The sequence below is a fragment of the Balaenoptera ricei genome, chromosome 1, assembly GCF_028023285.1.
Source record: "Balaenoptera ricei isolate mBalRic1 chromosome 1, mBalRic1.hap2, whole genome shotgun sequence".
Lineage (NCBI taxonomy): Eukaryota > Metazoa > Chordata > Mammalia > Artiodactyla > Balaenopteridae > Balaenoptera > Balaenoptera ricei.
Window position 1 is genome coordinate 161151263 of NC_082639.1, and position 13206 is coordinate 161164468.

Below are 13206 nucleotides of genomic sequence, written 5' to 3' on the forward strand. Positions count from 1 at the left end.
ACTAACCTGAAAAAAGACCTTCTCATGCCCTAGAAACTCTTGAGGGCACAAGAGAATGCCCCAAGGTAAAATTCCTGTTGCCACTGCAGTAGAACGGGTGTCACCCTATTCTGCTTGGATTCACACTTTAGACCTCTGAGCTAAAAGAGGGGGGCTTCATAACGGTCCAGGGGAGGGGAGAACAGAAATGGAAGGGATTTGCATCATCTACCCTCCGAAACAGTCAGAGTGCAGGAGTCTCCCCTGATTTCCAGTTACTGTCTCAGAAGTAGATAGGTGCCATGGAGCAGGAATCCTATAGGACCCTTATACAATTCTGGAACCTTTCATTTCCATAGATTCGTTTTTGGGTTTTGTGTGTGTGTGCATGTGTGTGTCTTATTGCTTCTTTGTGTTTTATTCAGTTCATTAAGCAAATGTTTAATGGCCCCTCCTGTGTGCCAGGCACTGTCCTGGGAACTGCGTCAGTGAACAAGTCTGTCCCTGCCCTTGGGAAGCTTCTACTGTATGCTCAAGCTGCACGGATGTGTGCTGACCTTGAGAGGCAGCCGGAGCACCTGTGTCCAGGCCACAGCCAGGCTGGGGGTGGGGTGGGGGGAGGGACTGTCAAGAAAACCTCCAGGGTAGAGTACAAGGATGCAGTTTTACAGAGGAAAGAAGAACAAGCTGTGCCCTGGGGCCTGCAGTAGACAGAAAAAGTGAGGGCGGGTGTCCGTCTAGGACTGAGAGGTGATACCAGGGGCTACTAGAGTAACCACATGTGCTGGTTTGCCCAGGACTTTCTGATTTGGGCACTGAAAGTCCTGCATCCTGAGAAAACTCAGTACCAAGCAAACTGGGACAGCTAGTCACCCTACCTGGGACTCAAGCTGAAGGCACTGCCTACTTAACCATGGGACACACAGTTGGCATGTAGTGCCAGGGGCCCACAGCACTTCAGGGGCCCACAAAAATGTTTTAATTTCTTTTAAAATCAGGAGAAAAAAAATGAACTTTTAGGTTGAAGAAAGTACTTTAATATATGACATTTATATATTTGTTTTTATACCAATCATAAAATATAATTTCCAAGACTTTTTTATGGAGAAAGGGGCCCACAGCCCTGAAGATGAAAGTGGATGAACAAGAGTCATAATGTGGCCCAGGCTGAAAGGCCTGTCAGGGGCCAAGGTTAAGGCAAGAGGACTCCCGCATGGGGTCAATACCCACCAGTCAAACTTCCCGTTGCCCTGCCAGATGAATGACTACTGATGCTGCTGGTGGTTACCATGGCGTTTATTGAGTGCTTACTGTATGCTTGCATTGTGCTAAGCACTTCCAGATGTGCAATCTCATTCCGTCTCTGCAATAAATGTGTAAAGAAGGCCTTCTTATCTGCGTTTCGCAGGCAAAGCATCCTGAGTCTCAGTGAGACTGACTTGACCACGTTCACAGACGACCAAGGGTATGGCCAGCAAAGGCCAACCTATGGCTGGATGTGCAGGCAGTGTGGCCTAGTGGGTAATAACATACTTCCATCATTGAGTTATTTCGAGGATTAAATGAGATTGCGACTGCTAAACCCTGCGAATGCCTGGCTGTTGAGATTTTTATCATGATAATGAGGCACTACAGGGCCTGAACTTAAGTGCGAAGCTCCAAGGCCACAGGGCTCTCCCAGCCTCCTGCGTGGGGCTCCTGCCACCCCAGGTGACCTGCTCCTGCCAGTAGATAGAGATGGCCAAGTGAAAGGGTGAGGGACGCCATGCCCAGGCTCCAGGACATGCTGGCAGCCCAGAGAGCCCCCAGACACGGTGCCCACACATGCGGAGCTGGGCTGGGCTGCCTGGGAAGCCGCCGAGGCTGGTCCCGGGTTGTGCCGTGCTTGTTCCGGTGTCCACAGTATGTGCGTCTCTGTCCTCCCTCCTCAGATAACCTGTGAGCTCCAAGGACAGGGACCACACCCCATCGGTTTCATGTCCCAAGGTGACTTTCACAGTCCCCAACCCATGGGCAATTCAGTCAGTTACTGCTGACTGTCTACATTGACCACGCTCCATATTTTTGTCTTTAGGGACTTCAGTCTCTTTCGAGTTTTCATTGCTCCTCCTCTACATCCCCCCAAAGCAGCTCAAATTCCACATGGTTCTGCTTGTATGGATGGCTCCATCCTTCCTTCCTTCCTCTGCTGGGAATAACCTATCAGGGAACACAGTTAAGGAATTTGATTCTTTTATTTCGGGACATTGGACAGCTTCATAGAGGGACTTGTGGGAATCAACACCTTCACTGCCCTGGGTGGGGCTGGGGAAGCCATTCCAGAACACGGCCAGTCGGGACTGGGAGGGGGCCCTGTAGTGAAACCCCATGGGGCTTCCTCTTCCCCATCTGGTTGAGGCCATCACAAAGGGGCCAATGAACCCTGAATGTGATCTGAGCATCGAGCAGGGTGTGCCCAGCCTGGACAGACGGGTGCCTGCCCCTTTCCTTCAGAGGTTCCTACTTACGATGGGCCGAACAGAGACACCAGGTGTTTGGGTCAGGCCAGCTGCTGGGCAGAAGGCGTCTGCAGGTGGTCATTCTCCTGCAGCTGATGCCTGAGGCTCTCCTCCCAGACAGAGGCCTGGAGATGCTTCCCACCCAAGGGGCAAAAGAATTGCTGCTGACAGATTTGCTAAGAGCTAAGAAAGAGGAAATGTGGCAAAGGCTCATGGTGACCGGCTTCCGGGATAGTTTTTGTTTTGTTTTCTTGAACTGTGTGAGTTCAGAAGGTGTGGACCTACTTGAGCTTGGCCAGCGTGGGGTCTGGCCAACGAGTAGAGAAAGCCAGTGGTGAGTAAGGAGCAAAGTCAAGTCGAAGAGAAGCGTTAGGCACGTTCTGTAGACCAGTTGTCACTGCCGCAGTGCAGACCTGCTGAGCTCCCAGCTCTCCTCCCAGAGGCCCCCATCCCCACACCCAGTTCTCTGAAACAGAAGAGGAAGCAGTGATGAAAGAAACCACCCTATCCTATCTTCTGTGTAAAATCTTAGAGCTGCAGAGGGGTCTTCTTAGAACTTTGCTGGTCTCGCTTCATGATTTCACAGATGAGGAAACTGAGGCCCCAGGAGTGAAAGTGACTCGCCAGAGGTCACATGTCATTGGATGGTCTTGCTTTCATTCTCAACAAGAAATTGCAAAGAGCTGAGCCATGGGACGGGCTTCCAGCCAAAGCCCACAGCCCCACGCAGCCCACACCTTCTCAGCATCTGCTTCTTGGGGTGCAGGTTGGTGTGAGGTGCTCCTGGACCTGACTGCTGTCCACGCTGGGCTCTGGGCTGAGTATCACCTAGGCTGGTCCACTCTCTCCCTGCCACCCAAGCAACAGGTATTTTTCTGACACGTCCTTGGAGGTCAGCCCAGTTCTCCGCTGAGCCCTGCAGAGGGTGCCAAAGAAGAATGATCATCAGATATCCTGTCTGACTCCCTCCAGGGAGCATCTAATTGGGGAGATGGGATTGACACAGGTGAAACAATAATTAAACAGTAAAAGGCAGCATATCATCAGCTGCTAAAGGTAGCCATACAGGCTGTGAAGGCACCTCCATAGGTCCTGGCAGTGGTGGAGGTAACATTAGCAGGCAGCTGTGGGGGTCCATGGCACGTGGAATTTGCAGCTTTGCTATGACAGGAATCCGAGGCTTTGAGGCCATGGGGCTGGTGTTTGGAAATGAGTCCCTGAGCTGGTGAGTGAGCTTAGCTGCCCACCTGCATCCTTCCTCAGCCAGCTGGCTGCCTCCCAATTGGAGAAGGGAGGAGAGAAAGCAGAACTCCAATGAAGTGATAAAGCTTTTGTCTACTTGTGAAAAGTGTCCATTAAGTGAGAGTGAAGTTACCAAAGGCCCATCCACTGGTGGTGGGAGGACATACACAGGAAACACCTGATTCTTGATACAAGTATGATATTAGGAGAAAGGCAGGGACCAGTACAAACCTGTATACTGTATACCTTTCTCCATTTGGAAATTAAAATGTCAGGAACCTAAAAGATTAGGAGAGCAGAAAATGAGGAGATTGCTGTGGGCCACAGAAATTTTCTCGGGAAACTACACAGAGAAGATGGAGCTAGGGGAGATGGGGGCTGTGTATCCTAGGCAGAGAAACTGCACAAACGACAGTATAGAGCAGAGGTGGGCAAACTACTGTTCATGGGCCAGAGTCCACAAATAAAGTTTTATTGAAACACAACCACACTCATCCTATGGTCGCTCTCTGCTACAGTGGCAGAGGTGAGTAGCAACAGAGACTGGATAGCCTACGAAGCCTAAAATATTTGCTCCCTGGCCCTTTACAGAAAAAGTTTGCCAGGCACTAGTGTAGAGAAAAGAATGAGCAAACCCTATGACATGTGAGCCAATCCAGAGGAAGTGCTCCAGGAAAGTGAGAAATTAAATTGGCTAACAGAGATAGGACTTTGTATGCCTGGAGTGATAGTTACAGTACATGCCTTTTGGATGGGTTCAATCATTTCCAAAATACCCATTATTTCATTTGGTTTTACCTTTGCATCAATCCTATGAGGCGATAAAGGATTTTTATAGATGAGGAAACTGAGGCTTAAAGACATGATCCAACTCTCTCAAGATCACTTTGTTAGTAATGGGAGTCAGAACCTGAACACATGCTTATGTTCACCCCGCAGGTATTGCCTGAGCCTCTACCATGTGCCAAGCTGGAACGGAGCTCTGGGACCCCATGGTGGAGCAGACAGGTGCTTCTATCACAGAACTCAGTCCAAATGGCAATCCAAGACTTACTGCACTATAATTCCTAGCAGAAAGCAAGATCATTTTTCTCCCCCTGTAGGCAATGGGGGACCACTGAAGGTTCTTGAGCAAGCATATATTATCTGCTTCATGCTCAGGGCCACTGGGCGTGGAGAAGAGATAGAAGTATGGTGTAAGTCATTAAGGAGCTTCAGTCTAGTTAGGAAGAAAAACCAAGATGGATGGTCTACTTGGAGGTTAATATAAGTAGATGGATATTTAAGTGCAGGATAGTATAGTGTTAGCTTTGGATGTAAGTTAGCTCTAAACTTGCTGGGGCTCCATTTCCTCATCTGTGAAATGGGCATAATAATAGTACCTTCCTCATAAACTTACTCATGGTGAGGATGAAATGAACTAATACACGCTAAGTGAGTAGAACAGTGCCTGGCACATAGCCTGTTAACAACAATCAACGATCATCGTCATCATCATGCAGTGCTGAGGTGGTCAGAGAGGCCTTGACAAGTGAAAGATTTCAGATAGACAGACAGCAGTAAGATGATGAAAGCTGTGTGCAGGAGGAAGAGGCTGACAAATTTAAAAAGAGGGGAAGTGAAATTTTTTTTTTTTTAAAATATGTATTTGTTTATTTATTTGGCTGCGTCGAGTCTTAGTTGTGGCACGTGGGATCTTCATTGCTGTGTGTGAGATCTTCGTTTCGTCATGCGGGATCTTTTAGTTGCGGCACGTGGGATCTAGTTCCCTGACCAGGGATCGAACCTGGGCCCCCTGCATTGGGAGCACAGAGTCTTAACCACTAGACCACCAGGGAAGTCCCAAAGGGAAAGTGAAATTTCTGGCAAAAATGAGGTTTGTGTGATTTAGGTCCAGAAAAAAATGGGCCCGAACGTATCTGATGGCTCCAACACATTCTCCTCAGCCCACTCCTGACCCTGGGGGTCCCCCTCATCACTGGGGCTTTCATGGGCTGCCTTGAGCTCAGCTGCGGAGACTAAAAGCCACAGGCTTCACTCAGAGTCTCTTCTTGGTTGGGTCACTTGCCAGTAACCGAAATTAAGACTTAACATATGTCATTGATTCGGATGCAGAATCAGCCAGTGTTTGGATTTTTTCTTAATATAAAGTAAAATTCAACTTAGGGTAAATCTGCTCTGAGATAGGCCGCAGACCACAAGAGGATGGTCCTCTTTGTTTTGGTGTAATAATACTTTAATCGAAAAGTCTGAGGATCACTGTCACAAGGGCCATCTCTGCTCTGACCCCTAGCGCCCAGCCCTCTTCACTTGGCTGCATCCCAATAACCCTGAGAGTTAGAGAGGACACAGACCTTTCCATGGCTTGGGACCTATGAACACAAATCTGCTTCTCACCAGTGCCCTGGATGTGCTGGCTGCGTTGGGAACAACTCAACTGTCTGCCACCAATGCCAGGAGCTTAATCAGAGCACATGCGTCCCATGCCAGATGCACTGAGATGTATAAGCCTCCTAGGAGAGACACCTCACAGGGCAATGCCTGTTACCTTTAAAATCACAACAGAGTGAGCTCCCCATTCTGTCTCCATCTTGGGCCACCCCAGGAGACAAAACTCTGTCTGGTTTCTAGCTTTGTACCCATAGATGGAGACAAATCTTTCACTTTGAGGACTTGAGAATCTGGCAGGTGAATAGAAAGTGGGGTCTTTGACTTATCCTCTGAAGATCACAATATTATTGATCTGTTCACACCCTGGATACTGCCTTCTCGGTAAACCTTTGGGGCAGTGCATATCTGTGAGTGCAAAAGTGTTAAGTCTGCAGCTGGATGGGGACCCTTGAGGTCTGAAATTGCTTGGGAGGGGTCTATACCAGTTCTTCTCCAACATTGCTGCACATTAGAATCACCTGGGAGATTTTTTAAACTCCCTCTGCCCGGGCTGCATCCCAAACCAATTAAATCAGAATCTCCAGGATGGAGCCCAGGTGTTGTGTTTCTAAAGATCCCCCAGAGGAGTCCACGTGCAGCCAGGTTTAAGAAGCGCTGGTCTAGGTTTTCTACCATCTCTAGGATGGGAAAGAGTGGACTCCCGCAGCTATGGCTGGCTGGCTGGCTGGCCTGCTTTGGGAGGTGATTCATTCAGTCTATGGTCAGATCTCGTCTGCCAGATCTGGTGTGGGCAGCAGCCAGGGGTGCTGTCATCCCAGGGTGGGAGATTCAGTGTGCTGGCCAGACAGGGCTCCTGGAACGCCCAGACGGGGTGGAGATCAGGATGGCTGTTTTCTGCGTGAGTCCTGCAAAGGGTGCCCACGGCCACTTGCGTCACTTCCCCAGGTTTGTGGTGGGAAGCGGGGAATAGATGGGTTATCTGCTGAAGGAAAAGAGAACAGGAAGAAAAAACCTGAGGTTAAGGCAGCTCTGACTCTTACTGTATTCAAAAACAGGCTGGAATACTGGCCTTTGAAAGCCATGATACAGCTGCCTTTTCTTACCGGGAAATGGCTATAGCTCATTTGGAAACTATGAGAGATCTTCCAGGAGCTTCTAGAGCTTCTAACTCTTTTTTGTAGATAAGTATGAGAAAGCTGTTAACTCCTAAGGAGCAACAGCCTGCATGTTTCAGAGACGGACAGAATGGAGTGTATGTAATGGTAACGGGATACTGGTCTTTCTGACTGGAAGCTCCCAGAGGGCAGCAGGCACGTCTGGTCCCATAGAGATGTGCCCAGTGGGGTGGGTGCTGGGGGCAGGGTCTCCAGGAACGAAGCGGAGAGGGACGAGGAATGAGAAGCTCCACTGTGATGGTCCCTGAATTAATAAGTCGACAGCGAAAGAAGACACTCTGTGTGGCTCACACCACTTGCTGCTCAGCTCAAGAAGATGGGAGATGCCCTGGGGAGTACTTCCCCTTGGGTGGTCCTCAATGGAATCAGGGTCCTGTTCCAGAGACCTGAGTGGCCACATAGGAAAAGGGTGGGCCCTGCATCCTGGCGCCTGCCTCCCCCTGCCAGAGGCTAGAAGTCCCTCCTTGACATCTTTACAGGTGACACGGTGGCCCCAGGTCCTGAGGCTTCTGGGGACCCACTGAACGTTTCACAGGTCACGTAATTTTTAGGTCTTGGTGTAGCGGCTGCTCGTCCCAGCCCTGTTGCCTGGAATTTCAGTGATCGCTATGGGAGTGGCTGAAGCGGCCGTCCTAGGGTGACCACGTGGAATTGAGAAGAGCATGGGTTCCAGACTTTGATGGACTTGGTTCCAGGCCCAACGCAAATGCTTACTAGCGGTGGGACCACAAGCGTGTTTCTTAACCCTTCTGAGCCTCTGTCTGTAATCTGTAAAACAGGAATAACATACGTAGTATGTAAGGTATGTGAGCGTACAGTGCTGTTCTGATCGAGATCCTCAAGGAAGAGTACAGAGGGGAGCAGACAGGCCAACGGAAGATCCTGTGATGGAAAAAGAATGTCAGCTCGTCTCCATGCTGAGGGGTGGGTGTGGGAGGCCACGCCCGCTCCCCTCGGCAGCCACAGAGCTTGACATCTTATCGGCTCTGTGGGATTGGAAAGTGGGAGGGGGAAGTGAGCATCCTGCTGAGTGTGACTTGTCTCCCGTGGGCGGGCTGGAGGGAGGAGGCTGGACAGCTCTGCCCTGGGAGCCTGACATGTTCAGCTGGGTGACGCTGTGATGGCAGCATGGCTGTGAAATTCCCCAAGCAAACCAGACACCCACAGGGCAGTGCTGGGTGATGTCAGCCTGGAGAACACGGTTGCCCCACCCCTCTGGGCCTCAGTTTCCTCATTTGCCAAAGGAGAATCCTGACCCACCCTGGGTCTGCTAGATTTCTAAGACCAGGCAAACTCTAGGCAGGTTTTGACTGACCTATTTATTCCCCCAAACTGTGGCTCCTGCACTCCCAACCACACAGGACAGCGTGAAGACAAAGCAGGGAAGGTGGGTGGCAATGGACTTGAGAGAAACCCAGGGAATTGACAGACGGACAGGTTTGCTTAGACCCCAGAATTCTCCCCTGAATTCTGTCCACGGTGTGAACAACATCGACCTTCATCTCCTTGACTTCCTTCTTCCTAGAGGGGGTGTGGTGGGGGGGCCAGTCAGAAGAATAAATTGTGATGTCATGAGAAGAACACAGCAGAACAGACTGGCATCCCTTTTAGTTCTGCAGAGACTGACTGCAGGGCTTTAGGCACGTTCCTAAACTCCTCTTAGTCTCCATTGTCTCACCGGTGAAATGTGGGTAATAAACTCTTATCTTGCAGTTTGGGTTCTGAGGATTAACTGAGATAATGCAAGCCAAGCACTCGGCACAGAGGAGGTGCTAAGTAAACGCTGGCTGTCCCTGTGCCCCAGCAGAGATTTATCCCCTCAAGTATCAGGGAAGGCTACAGCCCCCTGCCCCCACTAGTTCATGCATTCATTTGATAAATATGTATGTGTGTGTGTGTGTGTATATATATATTTTTTTATTATGTGCAAAGTGCTGTGGCCAGTGACATGGGGCCTGGACTGATGTCCATGTACCCTTGGTCCTCTCAATCTGGGAGAATTGCTGTCATTCCCATCAGCATATACTGGGATCACGTGTATGTTCCTGTCTCTCCAGCTCTATTGTTACTTCCTTGAGGAGACGACCATGGCTTGCATTTCTTTGCATCTCCCATAGCATCTAAATGGACACCCTCCATAAGCAAAACAGCTCTGCTGAGTCACCAGATTCATACCCAGTGCCTGTGTGCCGGGCCTTTTCACCTTGGTCTTGCAACAAGCCTGAAGGGTGGGTATTGCCCCCATTTCACAGGTGCGGAGACTGGGGCCGAGAGAGACTGAAGTCACTTCCCCGGGGTAGCTGGCTGCGCAGGGATTTGACCTTTGATTTTTCTCAGCCTGAGGCCATCCCATTCACTGCGTGAGGCTGGTGCTCACTTATTCTCGGTTGGAGAGGCCTTTGGGAGGACGAGGTCATTCTCTTCCTCATCCTGAGAACCATTGTACATCCACCCTCACATCTGTGTCTGTTCCAGAATGACTGTAAACCCGCAGAGGAGCCGCGGTGCCCGCCCACGCTGCAGGAGATCAAGCAGAAGATCGACAGCTACAACACCCGGGAAAAGAACTGCCTGGGCATGAAGCTGGTGAGGGGGCGTGCCCCGCACTCTCCGCCCCCTTCCTCTCTCCCCCTCCCAGCTCCGTAGCCCCTGCCGGTGTGGCTCCCCTGCTCTCCCTCTGCATTCTGGGGGATACCCCCACCAGGGCTCTCCCATTTCTTTGGGCTCCTGGAGGCCTCCAGGCTTGTGTGAAGCTGAGAGCCCGGGTTATCAGGGGTCTCCGTGTGTTTTAGGGAAATAGAATGGGCTTTAGAATAAGATCCACATCTAGTCTCTGGCTCTTCCTGTTTTTAACTTGTGGCTTTGGGAAACCTTAACCTCTCTGAGCTTCAATGTAAAAGAGAGATATTAGTTCCCATTTGTCAAAGCGCTTGTGGGAATTACATGATATACAAGTGACTAAGGGCCCAGGAGGCCCTGGGCAAGGGGAGCTCGCAGCTCCTCCTCCTCCCCTTCTTGGTCATTACAGCCTGTGTCTGGGGAAGCTTCCTTAGACTGTGCAGAGCTCAGAGGGGAGGGCACCAACTTTGTGCCAGGTTTGGAAAGGCCATCTTCAGTGGGGAGGGGAGGAGACAGTAGAAGAACCCTGCCCCCTGCTGGTGGCTGGCGGCAACTGGCTCTTTGGGGCTTCAGCCGGGTGGGGCGCCAGAAAACCCAGTCGCGGACAGGCCTGGGTTTAAGTCTTGCAGACTTCCGGGTTTTGGAAAGAGATGCAGGAGAAAATCCAGTGCGCTGGTTCTCCAAGGGCCTTATTACAGAGCCTTCCTGCTCCTCCTTGGTTTGGAGGGGCAAACTAGAGAGGCCACTCCAGACCCTGCCTCTTGGCCTGGGGACCCACCAAAGGCAGTCGGCATCTGCCTCGTGGCAGGGGATTTGGGGCAGGCAGCCTGAGCCTGTCGGGAGGGGGTTTGACTGGGATGGCACTGCTATTAGGAAAGGCCTCTGCAGCCCACCGGATCTGGGGCCACGGCCCAGAGTGGCAGACAGGATCAAGCAACACAGACGCCCCCTGACCCCACATGAACCCCCGCCCCCGCCCCCGGCAGAGTGAAGACGGCACCTACACGGGTTTCATCAAAGTGCATTTGAAACTTCGGCGGCCGGTGACGGTGCCTGCTGGGATCCGGCCGCCGTCCATCTATGACGCCATCAAGGAAGTGGATCTGGCAGCCACCACGGACAAGCGGACATCCTTCTACCTGCCGCTGGATGCCATCAAGCAGCTGCACATCAGCAGCACCACCACGGTCAGTGAGGTCATCCAGGGGCTGCTCAAGAAGTTCATGGTCGTGGACAATCCCCAGAAGTTTGCACTTTTTAAGCGGATACACAAGGACGGGCAAGGTATGAGAGAGCTAGCTCCCACCCAGAAACTACCTTTCCCAACTCTGTCTGTGCTCCCCAACACACTTGAGTGGGAGGAGTGGGCTTCTCGTGGCACCTCCGTCCAGCCATCCATGTGGCTTAGGTCTGTGGAAGGGCCACACGCACATTCTGCCCGCTCACTGTGCCCCTCCCTCCACGTGTGACTTCAGGAAAACCACACCCTGGGCTCTCACTTCCTAATCTGTGGAATGGGACAGAACCCGCCCACCACTCCTACTAATCTCTTAGGGGATGACGTGAATGGAAACATGCTTCACACTCTAGCAGACACTGAAGATAAAGGTTGTTACCCTATTTATTCTTGTCAGGTTCATTTCATTAGGTTGAAAGGATGGCCACTTCCATTTAGAAACACCAGCCTCTGCATTTCCAATCGGTCCCACCCATGCTGAGCCCCTGCCCTTCTTTTCCAAGATGAGCTCCCAGCCCCCTCTCTTGGTTTGCAGTGCTCTTCCAGAAACTCTCCGTTGCTGACTGCCCCCTCTACCTGCGCTTACTCGCTGGGCCTGACACGGATGTGCTCAGCTTCGTGCTAAAGGAGAACGAAACTGGAGAGGTGGAGGTAGGTCTGGGACCCTTTGTTTGGTGCACAAACCCAGCCTTCGGGGCACGCTGGGTGGGCGCGGGTGGGGTTATCCTCACCACCCAGCACAGCAGGAAAATGTCTCAAGGCAGTTGATCTGGGGTGAGTGCCTGCTGAGGTTCAGCATTTAAGCCAGGATTGTAAGCGCCCTGGGGGAGCAAGTCAGGGCCTGTGTCTGGCAAGGCCTGTGGAAAGACAGGATTTCATGCGCTTTATTTCTGAAAGCTCAGGGTGGAGGGGCGCTGAGAAACTCCCTGTGTTCCACCCAGGTTCTTTTGCTCCAGGATGGCCTGAGGCCCATCAAGCTCCATCCCTGGGCTCCACTGGGCATGGGTATTTTTGAGTCATTTGTCTCTCCCTGGTTCTTCAAAGCGGACCTCGATCCCCCAAGGGAAGCTCACCGGAGTCCAGTCTGTGGTGTGAAGTGAGGTGAAACCAAGCTGGTGCCCCCCGCGGCCTGGGCTACGTGGCGGGTGGGGTCACAGAGGAGTGACCAAGAGCAGGGTGCCTCTCACAGAGTTTGTCACACTGCATTCAGTGCAGGCCTGGGGTTCGGGGAAGCAGTCTTGGGAGCGACTGTGGAAATCTGGGGGGTCCAGGTGAGTGGGGCCCTGTCCTTTCCCGGCCTCCACCAGGCAGCTCTGCTTTCCATCTGCTTTATATAGTGGAAGATTTTGTTTGGAAAAAGTATTCCGCTGAAGCTGTTTGAACACTGCTGGCCCATGGCAAGCTCACGGGCCTGGGGGTTTAGAGGCCTGGCTTCTAGTTCTAGTTTTGCTGCTGTAAGCTTTGTGATTGTGGTGGTTGTGTCTGTGATTGTGGTTCCCTCTGTGGACTTCAGTTTTTTTCATTTACAATGTGGGGATTAAACCAGATAAACCTTAATGTTCCTTTGTGCTCAAAGAGCTTAGGAGTCGAAACCCCTGGCCCCATAGGGGCCTCAGTTCCTGGGTCAGCCTGAGAGAAGTCAGACTTGCCTTCTGTCCTGAGAGGCCAGGTCCCACCGGGCAGGCCCGGGCCCACCAGGCTCTGCAGAGCTGTGCAAGTGACTCATCTCATCACCTGCTCTGCTAGCCAAGGGAGGCAGATACCCTAATTCCACGGCAGATGAGAAAACAGGCTGAGAAGGTGGACTTGTGTGCTCAAGGCCACACAGTAGAGCCAGGCTGACACCCAGTCTCCCGAGTCCAGGTCCAGCTCTCCTCCAGATGCCACTTGAGGGTCCGCATGTTGGGAGCCTGTTGCTGATCACCCCAAAGCAGACAGCTGGGTCCCAGGCAGCTCCAGCATCACTGTTAAGATCTCAGCGGCTACAGAGAAATTTAAGATTATTGATTCTCTGAATAAAAATATGGCTTGTGGACTAGTAACTCTTGGCCACGAGATGCCAGGA

General features: G+C 51.6%; 1 protein-coding gene and 1 non-coding gene across 4 annotated transcripts in view; one reads left to right on the plus strand and one right to left on the minus strand.

Moving 5' to 3' along the window:
• Positions 1 to 13206, plus strand: part of RASSF5 (Ras association domain family member 5) — a 71947-nt gene that overhangs the window by 56086 nt on the left and 2655 nt on the right. For 2 of the 3 annotated variants that reach the window (XM_059940619.1, XM_059940624.1), the window contains 3 exons: positions 9761 to 9871; positions 10891 to 11188; positions 11677 to 11792. In XM_059940619.1, the coding sequence (XP_059796602.1) occupies positions 9761 to 9871; positions 10891 to 11188; positions 11677 to 11792 (525 nt within the window). Of the gene's footprint in view, positions 1 to 9760; positions 9872 to 10890; positions 11189 to 11676; positions 11793 to 12082; positions 12243 to 13206 lie in introns of all 3 variants that reach the window. The other variant, XM_059940611.1, reaches the window with a different exon arrangement.
• On the minus strand, positions 5485 to 5557 carry TRNAG-CCC (transfer RNA glycine (anticodon CCC)). The gene has a single exon. It is a non-coding gene; the product is annotated as a tRNA-Gly (tRNA).